Source organism: Leuresthes tenuis, unplaced genomic scaffold (genome assembly GCF_036924035.1).
Source record: "Leuresthes tenuis unplaced genomic scaffold, fLeuTen1.0.hap1 SCAF_15, whole genome shotgun sequence".
In the NCBI taxonomy this organism is placed as follows: Eukaryota; Metazoa; Chordata; class Actinopteri; order Atheriniformes; family Atherinopsidae; genus Leuresthes; species Leuresthes tenuis.
This window is the reverse complement of record NW_027325369.1, coordinates 7,327,969-7,346,375: the sequence shown is the minus strand read 5'-3', so window position 1 is coordinate 7,346,375 and position 18,407 is coordinate 7,327,969. Positions and strand designations below refer to the sequence as shown.

At 39.0% G+C, this 18,407-nt stretch overlaps 1 protein-coding gene across 1 annotated transcript in view; it reads right to left on the bottom strand.

The window, feature by feature from the left end:
* Positions 1-18,407, bottom strand: part of npas3 (neuronal PAS domain protein 3) — a 488,496-nt gene that overhangs the window by 146,306 nt on the left and 323,783 nt on the right. The window contains exon 5 of the mRNA XM_072365469.1: positions 6,362-6,451. Coding sequence (XP_072221570.1) covers positions 6,362-6,451 — 90 coding nt within the window. The remainder of the gene's footprint in view (positions 1-6,361; positions 6,452-18,407) is intronic.

Genomic DNA, 18,407 nt, shown 5'->3' with positions numbered 1-18,407 from the left:
CTTATAATTTATCTTTGATAGAAGAGAATAAGAATAATCCCTGGTTTCTTTTCAGCACCGTAGTCAGACTGACTAAGAGTCTGAGCTCTGTTGACAAGTCTCAGCAGTGATAATTTTATGAGCTTCTTCACCAGTAAAATTGTTTCTAATTATCGACCTAAATCCAATCTCCCTTTTTTTGTCTAAAGTTCTTGAAAAAATTGCTGCAGCTCAACTTTATGATAATTTATACATAAATAATCTGTTTGAAGAATTTCAGTCAGGATTTAGAGCACATCATAGCACCGAAACAGCACTGGTGAAAGTTATCAATGATCTCCTCTTCGCCTCTGATAGTGGATTTATGTCTATGCTTGTCTTGTTGGATCTCAGTACTGCATTTGAAACAATCGATCACATTCTTATATTACAGAGACTTCAACGTGTTATTGGGATTAAATGAACTGCACTAGGATGGTTTAAATCATATTTATCTGATAGATTCCAGTTTGTCCATATAAATGAAGAATCTTCCAACTCCATCAAGGGGAAATACGTGGAGTTCCACAGGGTTCCCTGCTTGGACCCATTCTTTTCACTCTATATATGCTTCCATTACGAAATCCTATTCAACAGCATGGCATACAAAGACCTGTATGACTCAGTAAAATTGTTGCCTTTGGACCCAGGGACTCAGGGAAAAACTATCTAGCTATATAGTTACTCGAGATGGCATATACCTTGGTTTCTACTCCTACAGTGAGGAACCATGAACTTATTTTTGTACCAGGACCTGTTCTATGACACACTTATAAAACAGGTTTCTCAATTATTGATCTCCAGGCTCGCAGTATGAGGGACAACCTGGTGTTTTCTGGAATCCCAGAGCAAGCAGACGAGGATCCTGAACTCACATTAAAAAAAACTTTATCCAAACACTTCTGAAACTTCTGGGAGATGCAGTGAAGAACATCACTTTTCACCAAGTCCACCGCCTCGCAAGGAAGAGACCTGATGCCCGCCGACCAAGACCGATTATGGCTAAGTTTGAACACTACCAACAGAAAGTTCAGATGAGGGGCCACGGCAGGCAGCTGAGAGGAACGGACTTCAGCGTCAACGACCAGTTTCCCAAAGAGATCCTGGAAAGACGCAGGGTCCTATTCCCATCCGGAGAAAGTTCAAGGAGGGAGGCTCCTGAGTTGTCATCGCGGTGGATAAATTATTCATCAATGGGCAGCGACCAGGAAACCACTCCTTGGCTCTTCTAAACCCCAGGTGATCTGAATTTGTTAACTTGTATAAATCACATCGATGTCGATGGAAATATATAACTCTGTAATAGTCTACCCAATTCACAGTTATCTGTCAAGACAAAATACATAACTTACTGCCAGTCTCACTAGCATAGAATGTTATGCAGGTCACATTTGTTTATTTGGGTTTGTTTTGGGCTTTTTTTTCTATCTCACACTTCCATTCTTTCGCACTGTTTTTCTCTTCTGTCTTTCTTCCCCAACCTGCTGCGTTTCCTCCTTTATACGTAATGCTAACATGCACGGCGCACATACAGATTTGAGGAGCAAACGCAATAAAATACCACACTTACACAGCATTGACAGCACACGTACACATTGTAGCAAGCGGCACCCACACTCACGAACAGAAACACAATCCGAAGTTCATGCAAGCATATATGCACATGCACGCACGGGATGCTTTTAGTAAGCATCCAGCACTCACTCACTCAAAATAATTTGTAAAGCCCTCGACAAAAGACTAGAAAAATAACTCCACTTATAATACATCCTGACCAGACAGAATTTATAAAGGGTAGACACTCCTCCACTAACACTCGCAAGCTAATTAATCTCATAGACTATTCTACCATCAACAACTTGGAAACCACAATCGTCTCTCTAGATGCAGAAAAAGCATTTGATCGAAATTTTTATTTGCAGCATTAAAAAAATTCGGGTCTGGGTCATTCTTCATCAACTGTATAAGGATATTATATAGCTCCCCAAATGCATGTGTCAGGACAAATGCTCAAAGTTCTCCAAGCTTCAGTCTGTAGAGAGGTACAAGACAGGGTTGCCCACTTTCCCCCTCACTTTTTTTATATTTTCATCGAAAATTGCCTATCAGGCAAGATAGGAATATTAAAGGCATCCAACCCAAAAATACTGAGCATAAAATAAGTCTTTATGCTGATGATGTATTACTTTTCCTTCAGAACTCACAGACATCTTTCACTCACACAATCACACTCATAAATAAATTGTCAGCACTTTCTGACTACTCTATCAACTGGTCTAAGACCACAGTTCTGCCCATTAAACTGTAGGTTCCAGAATATACCGGTGATCACTTTACAGTCAGGAAATGTTAGATATTTAGGCATTTACATTTCCGCCAGGCTCTCAGAGCTAACAAATCTTATTTTGTGCAACTATTAAAGACCGTAGAGGACAATCGCACTTGTTGGAAGTCAATACCCATATCACTTATGGGGAGAGTTGCAACCATTAAAATGATGATTCTACCAAAAGTTAACTACTTATTCTCAATGATCCCCATAAAACCATCCTCTACTTGGTTTAAGTCACTAGATTCATGTATCTCCAAATTTCTGTGGAAAAACAAACCACTACGTATTAGTTTAAAAACCCTACAGAACACCAGGGACAGTGGTGGATTAGATTTACCTAATTTTCAGCACAATTTTGTAGCCCATAGGCATCCTACAAAACAAAAAAATGCTAAACTTTACTCTATGGAAGAACAAAGGAACTAAGAAAACTAAGAAATATATCCTCCACTAACTAGACTTACAACTCCCCATTAGGGTAACAGAATTTTCAAGCATCTGCACCCCAAAACTGCTATCAAAAATATATAAATTACTGTCTAAGATAGATGACACAATGTCTCCATCCTCAAAATGGGAGGAAGATCTATCCATCAGTTCTAATCATAACTTCTGGCCACAAATATGTTTGAACACCTTCAGAATGACTCAAAATCATAATTTACAGCTCATACAATACAAAACCTTCACAGAACACATTATACAGGACAAAGAATGTTCAGGATGGATCTGACACACTCAAACATCTGCTCACATTGCACAGATAACACACCTGATGATTATGCACACACTTTGTGGTTTTGTGCGCCTGTCCAGAGGTTCTGGCTTAAGGTCTGTGAGGACCTATCAACATGGCTTAAGTGTAGCATTCTTGCATGCCCAACACTGGGCATATTGGGTGACTCAGACAACATCAACATGGAAATTAACTCAGCACACATAGTTCTCACAGTGTTATGTATGATATGTAGGTTTGGGGGCGCTAGGGCTCCTGGGGCCCGGTGCACGGCCCATGTCTGGGTGGCTGGGGCCTGGCGGGGTCGGTGGGCTGTTGCCACTGGTTCCCAGGGGGCCTCTGTCCTATGCTTATGGGGGCTCTGTCCAGGGGCTTCCTCTGCAGTCTTCTCGATGGATGCGTGGTTGTGCCTGCGGTGGGCTTCCCGGGTTCTGTGCTCCGTTGGGGCTGCTGGTGGTCTGGGTCTTGTGGTCCTCTCTGCCTGCTTCTGATTGCTGGGGGGCGGCTGTGGATTGTGGCTCTGTACACTTATACACTCATAACTAAGCACAGTTATCATGTAGGAGCTGTGCCATGTGCCATGTGTATTGCACACACACACACAAGCATTCATTAGCCCAGTAGCAGTTGATGTGTTATCCTGTGGTTTGAGGTCATCTATATGCACAGTAGTGTTGCATGCGATTGCCGCTACTTGTGCTTGTTTTTGTTTGTTTGTGTGTTTGTTTTTTCTCTGCTTGTCTGCTTTCAGGTGCTCCCGGTGGTGCTGAGGCTGGATTCCCCACAGAGGCTGTGGATTGTCATCTGCTTTGTTTTTACAGGTGTATCAGCTGGTTTTCTGGTTTTTCATTGTTTGTCTCTTTCCATTTCAGTTCCGTTTCTTTTCTTTTTCTCTTTCTCTTCCTCTTTCCCTGTCCCCCGGTCCGGCTTGGCACTATTAGATGTTAAATATTGTAACAAAAATAAATAAATAAGCAGTTGATGGGCATCAAGGGGAGCTATACATTCATAAAGCTTCCCTTGGCAAAGCAAATCTGTTTGGCATAAAAGGTATTCAGATTACAATTCTGCTGCCATAATGCTGGACAGGACAAGGGAAAAAAAACAGGTTTCTCGGACTGCCTTCTTTCACCTTCACCATATTGTCATAATTAGGAACATCCTTTCTGAGGTAAGTAGAAAAACTGGTCCATGCATTTGTTACTTCTAGATTGGACTACTGAAATTCTTACCAGCTGATCTAAAATGCTGCAGCCAGAGTTGTGATGAGAACAAAGAGGAGAGATTGTATTTCTACACTTTTAGCTTCTCTTTATTGGCTCCCTGTTAAATTTAGAATAGAATTTAAAATTCTTCTCCTCACATATAAAGCTCTTAATGACCAAGGTCCGTCATATCTTAAAGATCTCATTGTTATATATTTCCCCAACAGAGCACTTCGCTCTCAGACTGCAAGTTTACTTATGGTTCCCAGAGTTTCTAAAAGGGATGGCTCAGGTGATCCTGAAACATCCCATAGTTAAGCTGCTATAGGCCTAGACTGCTGGGGGGCCTATGACACACCTTTCCTCACTCTCTTTTTTCCACCATTTATTTCCTCATATGACATTGTGTACATTTGGCATTATTATTGTCATTAACTTGTGTTTCTGTGTCTCAGCATGTATATTTGAATGGTGTTATGGTGTCCAATCTGGTCGAGGCGGATGGCCACCCTCCCCGTGTCTGGTTCTGCCAGAGGTTTCTTCCTGTTAAAAAGGAGTCTATTTCTCACCACTGTCATCTCAAGCATACTCAGGAAGGGGGATTGGACCGAAGAAAAGCTTTCAGTGCAATCTGTTGGTTTCCTTACTACGGAAATTGCTTTTGAATTGGCTTTGTATGTATGAATTTGACTCAGTTTGAATTGAATTAATTCGATTTGATTGGATCATGATTACCATGAATTGGACTCTAATTGGCTTGAATTGGACTGTATCATTGAAGTGCCTTGAGATGACATCTGTTGTGATTTGGCATTATATAAATACATTTAATCTATTTTTTTTTTTTATATAATTAAACAAAAAACACTAATTTTCAAGGCGTCAATGCAGAATATTAATCCACTGTAAAATTCCAGCCGCATACTGTACTTGACTCTTCTCAGAAGGGAATTTCCCAGATCACTATCTATTATACAATAAGGCCAGAAGGGGGCACCAGAATACACAGCATTAATATTTGCCTGCTTTTAGACCCAGAGCAGAGCAGTAATAATACTGTAGCTCGTTACAGTAGGAGTTCCCTTTCTCTGGGGCCACAAACCAGCACCAGGCACCAAAGCATTTGATTTGTTGCTGAGAATATGGAAGTATAGCAAGAAAAAAAACTTTAAACTATCATATAAAACCAAACATTTATTTTGTTAATGAAAATTTATACAGAATGGTGTGTGTAGCTGCATTTTTTTCAATGGTACTGTCTGAAGAGCAAGTAGATTTAGTTGCTTTAGTATCTTTAATTGTCAACAAAAATTGCTGCCAGGGCAGGATAGCAAACCTGAACAGAACAGTTACTAAACCAACAAACAGAACTAAGGGAAAAAATGAAAGACGGTTGATGAATGGATGATGAACTGGCAAAGAACAATGGAAAGCCTTGATATTATATACTGAACAACCAATTACACAAATGAACAAAAGATAAGAACGATACCTGAAAACCACTTGTGGAATGAGAGGTATACTAATTGGCAATGCTTCCAAATAAAACAAGATACAGGAAACTAAAGAGCAAGGAGCAAACTGATGACAAAAGGAAACCCAGAACATATGAAAAGTAAGAAACCAAAAGACAGAGTAAAAACCAAAACATAAAGAAGCATTTGCTTCTATTTGTTCATTTCTAATGTATCTTGTACATGGTATTGTGTTAACACACACCTGATTGCTCAAAATGATCAAACTGCCAAAACCTTTGCTTTTATAGAGGTGGTCATATAGGGTAATGATCAGTTGTTCAATGAGCTGATGAGATCTTAAATGGGTTGTCACCTTTTGAGAAGTGTCTATGGTAATGATAGGAGAGAAAAAAGGAATAGAGGAACAAAAGAGACAAAATAGAGGTTACAGTTTTTTTTTTTAAATCAGAGAAAAAAAGCAATAGAAAGAGGAAAGAAAGACCATTGTGTTGGAAGATCTTCAAGAGTTATTAAATAAATCCTCATACTTTGTGCAAAGTTTAGTCTTTTTCTAGTGATAAATATAGATGACATACCAAAAACACTGACTTACCTGTGACAGTCCCAGGTAGATGGAAACAGTCTCAGAGATGTAGAGGAAACGTCCCTCATTGTTTAGTGCAAATACAAACCCGTCCAGAGACTGAAACACAAAGATCAGGGAGAAGGAAGTTCAATTCACAGCAAATAATGTGGACACTCCACCTACTGCAGTTTCTAATTGTTTTTATTTTATGAAAAAAATGTTTTTTGAGAATTGCTTATTGCCATAGTAAAACCCTGTCTTAAAGTATCAGACGCAAGAAAAGGTAAGGCTGTGCAAACATACTTCCTCCTATAGAAACATTTCCTCACAGAATGTGTCTTATGATGTATTTATGTGACAATCACAGCACAATATCCAACATAAGCAGCTCATCACACACATACTCACTCACACAAATGCCTCTATATAATTACCTGCCTGACCATAGATGTATGGTCAGGCAGGTAATTATATACATGTTCTTCAATACAGCTGCTTGCTTAAATGTTGTATTTAAAATTATACTTGTATAGCAGTTAACTTGAGCAGAATCTTTGGGTATTTGAACCTTTATTTTCTTATACTCTGTTTGTCAGTCATAGAGTATTGTTCGATGTTGACCTTAAGCTATTTAGATCTGGATAGTCTTTTAAATAATAAAAAGGAGATGTGTGTGTGTATATCACAGCCCCTCCTTGTGTCCATTTTAATTAGATGTTACTTGTCAGTAAGCCTCATGTGTCCATCCATGCTGGCTTACTCAGTAACACACATCGGAACTTTCTCTGAGTGTATGTATATCTTAAATTGGCCGCTGACAGTTGGATAATAAACCAATATTATTTATTAATTACTATCTATTGTTTATAGAACTATTTTAAAAGTGTATTTATTTTTTTCCATAGTTTGTGGAACAGGGTTTGCATGATCTAGGAAACCTATTAAACTATTCTAAAATCTTAGTACTTTTGCTGTATTCAAGACTCCGCAAAGGTTTCTTACAATCTAAGATACAGCTGCCATGTCATGATCATGCCTTGCTGTGGTGTTTGTTTTGGTTTCTGGGCCTTAGGTGGGGCTGAGCAGGTTCCAGGAAGTTCAGACTCAGAACCTCTGCACCACAGCCATCAATTCCCCCTTCTGCTGCAGAACTCTCCTGGACTCTGTAAGAACTAACAGATCAGTTACCTAGATTTATCTCACACTCAAACCTTATCTAATCATCTCTCTGTCCTCTCAGAGACTCACGTTCACCTGGGTAACTCCTCTGACTCTCCACACCATCTCTTATTAACTAAACCTGGTCTTAAATCAACCTCTGTTGTTTCAGTGTCTGCTCTTGGGTCCTTTTGTGAGTTGGCTAGGCACTAGATGTGACAAACCAAGTCCCTAAAAGTCCCAGGTAACACGACAGAAGAGTGGAAAAGGCTCAGATAGAGAGATAATCAAAACCTGTGCTTTACTTTGAAGACTTGGCTAGCATACAACATGTCTTGGATCAATCAAAGGAAACTGCATTGGAGCTAATTGTATTAATTTCAGCATGTTAACTAGGTTGCTGATGCTACTCTTGATGTTTACGTGTGTGGTGTATGTATTAATGTGTCTTGAGACAGCAGAGGTGGTGTTAGGAGTGGGGGAACAGAGAAAGGGGTAAAGAGAAATCTGGAGTTCAGAGATTTGTTTACCCGTCATAAATTTCACAGGTAAATTTTGATTGTATAATTAATTGTATATATTTATTTATTTCAGTTAAACGTGCCTCTGAACACTGATAGAAACTTGCATTTTTATAGAAATAGAACAGAAAAATACTTTATTCATCCCCATTGGGGACGATTCAAATTTGTCAAGTAGCTCAAAAAAAATATGAAGAAATATATAAATATTTACAATGATGATAATAATAATAATGATGATAATAATAATAATAATACAAATATGACTACTACTAATAATAATAATCAATGACTAAATAAATAAATAAATTTGAGAGGAATATGTCTTTGAGAGGAAAAGCCTTATGGCAGTGAGGACAAAGGACCTCCTGAACCTCTCAGTTTGCTGGACCAAAAATAACTGTCTGCTCCTGAACACGAGCAAGACCAAAGAGCTGGTGGTGGACTTCAGGAAATCTAAAACTCCATGCCAGTCAGTCTGCATTGATGCAGGGGAGACAGAGACTGTTCAGACCTGCGAATAACTGGGGGTGTTGCTGGATAATAAACTGGAGTGGTCTGTCACCATAGAAGCAGTGTAGAGGAAGGGCCAGAGCCGTCTCTTCTTCCTGGGACGGCTCAGGTCCTTCAATGTCTGCAGTGACGTGATGTGGATGTTTTATCACACTGTCATTGAGAGCGCACTGTTCTATGCTGTTGTCTGCTGGGGGAGTTGCACTACGGACAAAAACTGTAGGCGCCTGGACAAACTGGTGAAAAAGGCCAGTTCTATAGTAGGCAGAAGGCTAGACCCTCTCAGTGCTGTGGTGGAGCAACGGATGAGGAGGAAATTATATTCCACAGTATCCTGGTAGGACAGAGGAGTAGCTGCAGTCAGTGAGGTTACATGGCACTGTAAAGAATCAGATTCATGGCTAAATTACAATAAAACTTCATGTACATGTATGATCATGTATACACCTTAGTCTGACTAAAAATTGGACAGGATCGGGTTACTCAGTCGGATTAAGACCCCGAGATAACTCGGTTGATAGTCACACTAAATATGCTTGTAGACGGTGAAGCACATGGTGAATTGGACTTTGCGTTCTGCACATGCTCGAGATTTTTTCCAGGGCTCGTGACCCGGACGTCTAAGGAGACGATACTACTGTTGTTGTTGCTGCTGTTGGAAAGAAAAACAACGCGATGGAGAATACGCCGTTGTGCATCGCGTTTGCGCAATAACCATGCTCATCACAAACGAAATGTAGAGGGACGTAGCTTCATCTTGCTCTTCGTTTGCCATCTTTCTCGAATGCCTGAGTTTGTTGCTGTTGTTGGTGAAGAAGTCAACCGGAAGTAGCTCTATTACCACCAGTTGAAATGGGTACAGCGCCACCTATCGTACCGGGGTATGACATGCTTTGTGCCAATGATTCCACATATTCACCGCCATGTATATTTGGATAATTACCCTTGCCCAAATAAGGAGCATAATCCAACTATATCTATAAACGAATTAATTTCATCATGTAGACCCACTCAGTGAGAGGCTCATGTCACTGTGCGGCAGGACTGAGAGGTTCAGGAGATCTTTGCGCCCACAGCCATTAGGCTTTTTAACAGTGACTGCTGACATGTTTTTGTCAAATTTGTTAATTAATTTTTATTATTATCATTATCATTATTATTATTATTTTTGTTTTTGTTGTTCTAATATACAATCATTGTAAATATTTAAAAATGAGGTGGTGTGGGGATGAATAAAGTATTTTTCTATTCTACTCTATTCTAAACCCTAAGCAAAATTTTTCGCTCCTCTTGGATTATTAAATATCACTGAATTTCTTCTTACAGTGACATAGTTTACATTGTGAAACCTATTACACACTCTGTTCTGTTCTAGCACCAATTGCTATAGATCCTTGGTGTTTCAACATGTTTTACTCTTCTATTGGTTTCTCTAAACTTCTCTTGTTAAACATGGCTACCATGCTAAAAACTAACATCTCTCCCTTCAGCTCCTGCTTTCACTTGTTCTGTATGTCAGATGTTTAGCTACTTCCCTGCCTTCTTTCACGAAAAAGGGTACTTGTAACAAATAAAGGTTTTATGTAGTTTTGGAGGCGAGGTTGTCTGAATTGGAAGCCCAGCTCTGCACTGTTGAAAACCACCCAATAGCTTTAGCCGGTGTGGACCCCCCCAAGTGCACCTAGTGGAGCTAATCCCGTTAGCTGTCCACCAGCAAATTCTGAGTGGGTGAAGGTCAGGAAGAAGAGGCATAGCCCTAAGTTAAGCCCATGGTTTACCGTCAACCTGTTCATGTGTCTAACAAATTTTCCCCACTAAGTGACACATCTGCGAGAGAAAATAAATGTGGCAATGGGCTGCTCCATAGTCAGAAACGTAGCATTAGAGACACCAATGACCATAGTCGAATGTATACCAGGGGCCAGAGTGGGTGACATAGAATCCTATTTGAAACTGCTGGCTAAGGATAAACGTAAATATAGTAAGATTGTTATTCATGTTGGCAGTAATGACACAGTTACGCCAATTGGAGTTCACTAAAATTAATGTTGCATCAGTGTGTAATTTTAACAAAACAATGTTGGATGAGTAGTTCATCTGTAGCTTTCTTTGGACCCCTGCCAAATCTGACCAGTGATGACATGTTTAGCTGCATGTCATCCTTCAGTCGCTGGCTGTCAAGGTGGTGTCTAGCAAACAACGTGGGTACCCCCCACCCCCAATCACCATTTCCTGAAACAACAAGTTTTAACTGTTTTCATCTACAGTACACAATCTTTTCATCCAATCAAATAGCAGGACATAAATACGACCAAGAAGAAAATAAACGTTCCAAAGAAGCTGTGCGCCAGTGGTAAAAAAAAATTATACCAAAGGTCATCTCGATCACTTACAAGAATTACGACGTTGTCAATAAAAAACGCATTACAGTGTGTGCAACATGCGGGTCAAAAATCACAGACGGAGATCGGCATTTGAAGCTGCACAAAGAACGGTAAGCCAGTCATATTATCAAAGGTTGCAAGCTAATGCTAGCTTAATGAGGGACTTCTGCAATGGTGCACACCGCAATCTATCGAGCCCACCACATAGCACACATTGATTTTCTAAGTTGCACAGACTCCGTTTCAGCCAATACACAGAAACATGCGACATATGTGACAAGTATGCAGCCTGCAAAAGGTACAGCAAGGACATAAGAACCCAATCCTAAAGTCACTCGGCCCTCTAAAAGTTTCCCTCGTACTGCCGCTAATAAGATCTCCATCGTGTTTTAATACTGATTACCAGACACAGTCAGTGAATCTAAGATAAGCATGGAGCTGGCTTGGCAAAAGTTTACAGGAGGAATTATTTTATTCTATATACTAATCAGAAATGTCCAGCTGTTAGCTTTCCACTTGTCACTTGATGGTTAACACGGTCACTGCTGACAGTAACTTAACGTTACAAATATTTTGCACTCCAAAGACATGCACGTTAGGTTGATATGTGATTTAAATTGCTGCAGGCCGAGTGCTAATAGTTGTTTGGCTCTGTGTGCAGATCAAGAGTGTAACCCACCTCAAAGCCAATGCTAGCAATGCTACTAGTAATCTTGATAAAAAATTTATCTTTTGATTGCTTATTTGTACAAATCTGAACTCTTTTAGGTATGATTTGTATAAGTTTTTGGCCATTAAATTAGTAACAAAACATCAGTTAATTGTTAATTGGTGAAATACTCTGCTTGAATAAATGGTAATAAACTTAATATTTAAATATTAATTAAAAAAAACTGTATTTGATGAAGAGCTCGTGATGACTTTGCTGTGACTTGAAACTCAGTGTTGAGGACTTGTACTTGACTTGGACTTCTCAGTCTTGACTTGTGACTTGACTCAGGACTTGCTAATACTGACTTGGTACTTGAATCTAGACTTGAGTTGAGAGACTTGAGACTTACTTGTGACTTGCAAAATAATGACTTGGTCCCACCTCTGCCTGCTACTACCCCTAACTAATGACAGTGTCTGCCCACCCAAATTTAATAAACCCATGAGGAGCAAAAATCTGAAAATCTCGAAAAAATTAAGACAAAAACTTTAACTGAACAAAAACATAAAACTATTACATGTGGTTTGCCGAATATTAGATCTCTCCTGTCCAAGTCACAGCTAGTAGCGATGTACGATACCATTGATTTTTATTTCAATCTGATTCCAAGTAAAACCAAAGGTGATTTTGTTGATACGGATACCGTAAAGCTTGTGTTAAAAGAAGGAACTTTTACAAATTTAGTGTTTAAAACTATAACCACCCAGTGACATAAAAACTCACATTATCTTTCTTATTATGTATTTTCAGTTGTAATAAGAAAACAAATGATGACAGGAGAGATTAAAACAAAAGGATCTGCTGAGAACTTGCATACTAATTTTAAATTAGCCTACTTGTAGAACAAGCAAGTCAAGATGTACCATTGCATGTAGCATGGTTTTTAAGTCCAGATGTAAGAAAGCTCCACAAAAGAAAGAAAGCTATGGTTGCTTAGCCATTCCATAGGTCCTGTAAATGGCGAAACAACTATGTACTGCTTTGAAAAAGTACCTGTTAACAGAACATTAGTGCAGATTTACGAAAGTATCAATACTTTTTATAAAGTATCGATCCTTAAATGGACCCATTTGGGATTTCAAATATCAATACATAAGTATCAATCGATATAACACTAACTGTTAGTATATGACCTGACTGGTGATTATAATACTGATATCTGATTTAAAACCTGGCTACAGCTGGAGGATCATGATAGCAGTAATGAATCAACTCCCTCTCGCTATTTAAATTTTCACATTCCTCGAACCACTGGCAGAAGAGGCGGAGTGGCAGCTATCTTCAAATCAGGGTTACAAACCAGTCCTGTCACGATTTACGTTCTGTTTCATGTCTTGTCTCGTCATTTCCGGTTTTATTTTGAAAAATCACTCACCTTCTCCTCTCGTTTCAGGTATCTTGCCCTTCCTCCCGTGTCAAGCGTCTCATTGTCTTCCCTGATTCCCAAGTGTTTCCACCTGTTCCCCTTGGTCCCTCGCGTTCAAATAGTCTGCGTTTCCCTTGTCTTGTGCCAGTATGTTGTCTCCGTTTGAGCGACATTACCAGTCTTACTTTGAACCACAGTTCCACAGTCATAGTTCCACGAGCCTGCAGTGAGCGATACTCCTGCAGTGCTATCTTGTTTTGTAATTTATTCTTATTCCTAGTCATAGTTTATTTATTAATCCGGTAAGTTTTCATAGCCTTGTTTCTTCCTCCACTTTCAAGGAGTGATTTTTTTTTTTGTTGCAACCTTTCATAGTCGCCTCCGTTAAAGTAGAGCTTTAAGTTAATCGTTAAAGTTTCATAGTGCCTCTGTTTTTCGAGTGCATCCTTTGTTTAAATCTGCCTCGTTAGGAGAACGTGTCTTTGTTTTGTTAAAGTGTTCTTGTCCTTGTAGTTACTGCGGAGGTTTTCATAGTTATTTTGCTCTGCCTGGAGACCGCCCTGCCTTGCTGCACTCTGTGTGCTTTGTTAAATAATAAACACCTCTGTGAATCCGAAAAGACCCTGCACCTGTGTCCTGATTGTTGTTGTTGTGTATCATCCACCTGGCCTTTCTGATTTTTCATCTCACTTAGGGCTGAGTACAGATAAAGTCATTGAAGTGGTCACATAGGGTTAGTAATCTAAATATTGACTTGAACTCTGTTAGATTAAATAGGATTTTCTCAGAGTACAAAGACCAACTCAGTGGGTCGCCCAATTGTTGAAAAACGCATGCTAAAGTGCCCCCTTGGGAGCCAAAACGTGTGCTAAAGTGCCCTCTACAGTGGTAGCCCCCTCCCTTCAAAAAGTAATTTACATACAACCCCGTCTTATCTATACATATACTACAAAACATCTGCGAAGAAATGTTTTTATGTAGGTAATTATCAGAGAACACTGTAACATGACTCTCTTGTTTTGACTCAGGAATGGCATTGATATCATCTCACAGAGATCATTCCAGTCTACAGTTCATCTACTGTGGAGGGTTAAGGGTGACAAAATTAAATAAAAACATCAAGAAATACATAAATTTATCATGAAATACATACCTGTAAATCTCCCATTAATTAATTAAATGTATCATAAATTTCGTAAAAACATCATGAAATAATTATTTTTATCATTACATACATCAATAAATAATTAAATATATCATGGAATTCTGAAATATGCAATTAAAAAATCAAATGTACCATGAAATAATTAAATATACCTTTTTAAATAATGAAATTAGATATTAAAATGTCCTTTTAAAGAAACATTTTATTTACAAATATATTTAATTATTTCACTGTATTTATTTATTTCATGCCTCCTGTTCCAGGACTATTGTCATGAAATAATTTAAACTGTCAAATCCAGCCATCACGTTGTTCAATTGAGCTGTCCTGGGGACAGATCATCTCCTTCACAGTGATATATCCAGGATTACACCATATGTTGTTAACAAGCACTGTGATATCTCTACCTTTTCTTTAGCCACTGCTCATAATGTTTCTGTTGGTTCATATTACCTTGAAGCTGGGTAAAGAGGCATTTGAGACAAGTATATGCTCCTGTAGCTATGTTTCAGTGAAACACATAATACTGAATCCTCAATATTCTTTTTGTTACCTCCTGAGCACTACAAACATTTACATTTTATTTGCTAGTGATCTAAAATTCCCCATCAATATCCAGTGGAGACCTGGCCTAAATTTCCTCCACCTGTTTCTCTATCTTCTGCCTGACATCCACAGCATTCCCTCTTTTAATCGTCTGAGATTAGAGGTCTTTCAGAAGTCTCAGCTGCTCCCATTTGTAAGTAATTATTGCACTGACCTGGTAATTCATCATAACAGATATTGAAAAATGTCAGAAATATGAGGATGATGCACTCAGGCAGCACATCTTTCCACAATAAAATCTCTCAAAATTTAGTTTTACAGAAAAGAGAAAAAGACTATTCACTTGCCTAACCCTAACCTTCTAAAAACAAAGTCTACTTGGCCTGGACAACAACTCAACAACACAGTGCAAAACATGACTGAGAGGCAGATTCAACAAGGTCAGAGAGGACAACAAATGACCAATCTTGAGAGGGAAGTTTCTTGCAATTTTTGGTTGAAGAGGTCATTTTGAAGCGGTAGGTAAAAACTTAATTTACAAACAATATCACCTAATTTTTAAAAGAAGGGGCTTGTAGAACTATATTGTAGGATGTGATGAACCTCTGTGCTCCTTCCCTCAGCTTTGGGTTGATGATGAATCTGATAAGTCGTGGTTCCTAATGAAGTTTGCTACCTGGGACAAAAATATACAGACTTTCTTTCATGAGGTAGTGGGTGGGTACATCATTTAAATAATCTGACTGGGGCATAGCTGGAATGGCTGATTAATTGAAAAAAGCAGCAGTTACTAATAGAGGAGACTGTGACAATGGCAGTAAGTCAAAAGTGAAACGAAAACGAGTGATCCAGTCAGTAGATGGTGTCAGTCAAGCCTGAAGATGATACATTCATCCTGGCATCGGGACTGGAGGCCAAAAGACCACAAGAAAAGACAGAAGACAAATGTTTGAAAGTTGAACCACTCTGTGTGAGTGTCTTGGCGTTTGATCAAAGGCACTCTGCTCTACTGTAAGAACAACTGAGATAAAGCTTTCAGATTTGAATTATATCATTGCCGTTGGACTGTCATACACAATCCACATCCATCCACTTAATCTGAGTATATGTTTAGCTCTATATCCATATGTATTATAAAATAATGATTAGCAAAATGGGCTGAAAAAGACTTAAAACAGAACACTCACTAATGATTAAATCTTAAAAGATGTACTTTTGTAAATATTTATGAAATTAAATCTAAGAAAAGAATTAAAAATATTTGGACATCCTACAGACATAGAGACGTCCACAGATGAAAAAAAACAAATTGCATATATACATCAAATAAGTAAATGTAAATAGACTTGTCTGTACCCTGCCAAGGAAAAGTGGTATTCAAAGTAAACACAAGAAACTTGTGCTAAAAATAAATGGACCAAACTCATTGAATAATTCCCTATAATCTAGAATCATATAAATTCACACGTACAGGTAAATCTGTAGTTTACAGAGAACTAGAGGTATACTGTTGTCCACAACAACTCTCCCAATTTAAGGCATTGGAAGTTTATTTGCCAACTTTTTTCAATTACTTCAATTTATTTCTTTATTTCTTTATTTCTAATCTATTTATTTGTACAAACAACCATGATGATTTCATTGCTGAAAGGGGGAAACAAATTCCAGGCTTGGATATCAAAACAAAGCTGACTTTTATGTGAACTGGGAATGTGGCAAGACCACTCATGAATAATGTACCAGAAAGACAGAGAATCAAATTCTAAAAAATTGAACAAGTTTTCTAAATCAAGACTAAATATCATCCCACAGGAACAAAACACTGAATTTCAGCATTGTCACATTTATAGCTGAGATCTAGTTATGCCATGGTTCTCTTAGAAGAACTGTTTACTTCCCAGCAAATGTTCTGACATGTAGCATATAAGGCCAGGTTGACATTCTGCCAAAAAAGGTCAACAGGCACAACACACACAATCAAATGGATACACGTTCTTACAGGGGTAAACACACTTGAATTACACACACATCTTACCATCATTGCCAAGCGCAAAATGTCAACATCCTGCTGATTGGTAAAAGAAGTATAAAATTAACCAATTAATAGCCAGGAGAAAGAGGAGGAAGTGGAAGACAAGAAGAAGAAGGAGAGGGGTTCCAAACACAGAGAAAGAGAGTGATCTGAGATACTACTGCACTGAGAAAGACTAAAAAGACAGGAGAAGAATTTTGTCCAGGTAAGAAAAAGGGGGACAGGGAGAGAGAGAGACAGGAGAAGGAAAGTCCAGAAAAGGTAAACATGTTGATATATAACAATAGTGGAACAAGAGTAAGAGAGGGAGAGAGGACGAAGAGTGGATGGATGACGGTTCAGAAAGGTCCAGATTTGCCAGTGCTGGAAATGGAGAGGTGACAGTACAGCGGGAAAAATAATGATATGTACAGTCATCATTTTAAGGATATCTATGTGAGTCAAATAACTTAAAAAGCTAACATATGCTGACTTACCAAAAAAGTCTAACTCTTTGATCTTCTTTTTCATATCTTCTAAACTTTTTCTGACTTAGAGCTGTATTTCAGGCTCTTCTCCTCTCCAGTCCTTGCCCATGTGCTGAGCAGCCTTCTCTCTGAACAGAATATATGCATTTACATCTATTCAGGTTGTGACACTGATCCTTCAAGTGGAGTCTGGGGAGGATGAGGTGATGTATGTATATTTAACAACAACAGTGTCATGGTGCAACATTGAAATTCGCTACAACGCCACTGACACGAAGTTCAAAACAAACAAAAAATGCTTTGCACCTTTAAAAAAGGCTTTCTAAAGATAACACAGAGGAATCATCATGTAGTATGAGTAAAGCTAGATTTATACTCTTGCAGAATGTCAACGATATCAATGTGACGTCGTAATTGAGCATTCGAAGCTCTGCGTTGAGGGAACACGTTGCTCTGCAATTCACCATGCCAGTAGGGAGGTGTGGCTCTATGTTTGTGTGATTTCAGGGGTTATAGCCGAAACCTTGCTTTTTCTTCCGGTCACTGTTAACAACCGTAAACAATGGCAACCGAGGTGGAGCAGCTGTATTTGCAGCTGGAGCTTATCAATATTGAAGAACAAATGCTTAAATTGCAAATGTTGAAGCGCAGGCAACAGGGAAGATGTTGACGGGGGCGGTCTGTACGACCGGCCGAGGCTGGGAACGGGTGAATTTACAACACTGGTTGAGAATTCACTGGTGTGAATTTACAACCTGGATGAACAAATGCACTTTAGATAATTTCAAATGTCAACCAGCTTCTTCGCCGTATACAGCCATTAAGACCGGAAAAGGCAACTGCCGGAAATTACGTTCTGAGCGGACCAATCACAGCCCTTACGGCCCGCGTCTACGCGACGTGTAATTACAATTTTTTGGAGGTGCACGTCAGGCTACGGCAGAGGGGTCCACGTTGACGTCGTAGCTACGTCGTCAAAATTATGTTGAAGCATAAACTACAACTTAGGCTGTAGGAGCAGGAAAAAATATATAACTTGCGCATGTTGCGCACTATAAGGCTCACCTGATTATGAAGCGGACCCTCAAATATGGGGTCCATTTCTATACTTAACCCATACATAAGGTGCACTTGATTATAAGGCGTACGTATTAGGTAATGTTCTCTGATTGGTTTATCGCTGCCAGTACACGTAGTGTATGTATTACG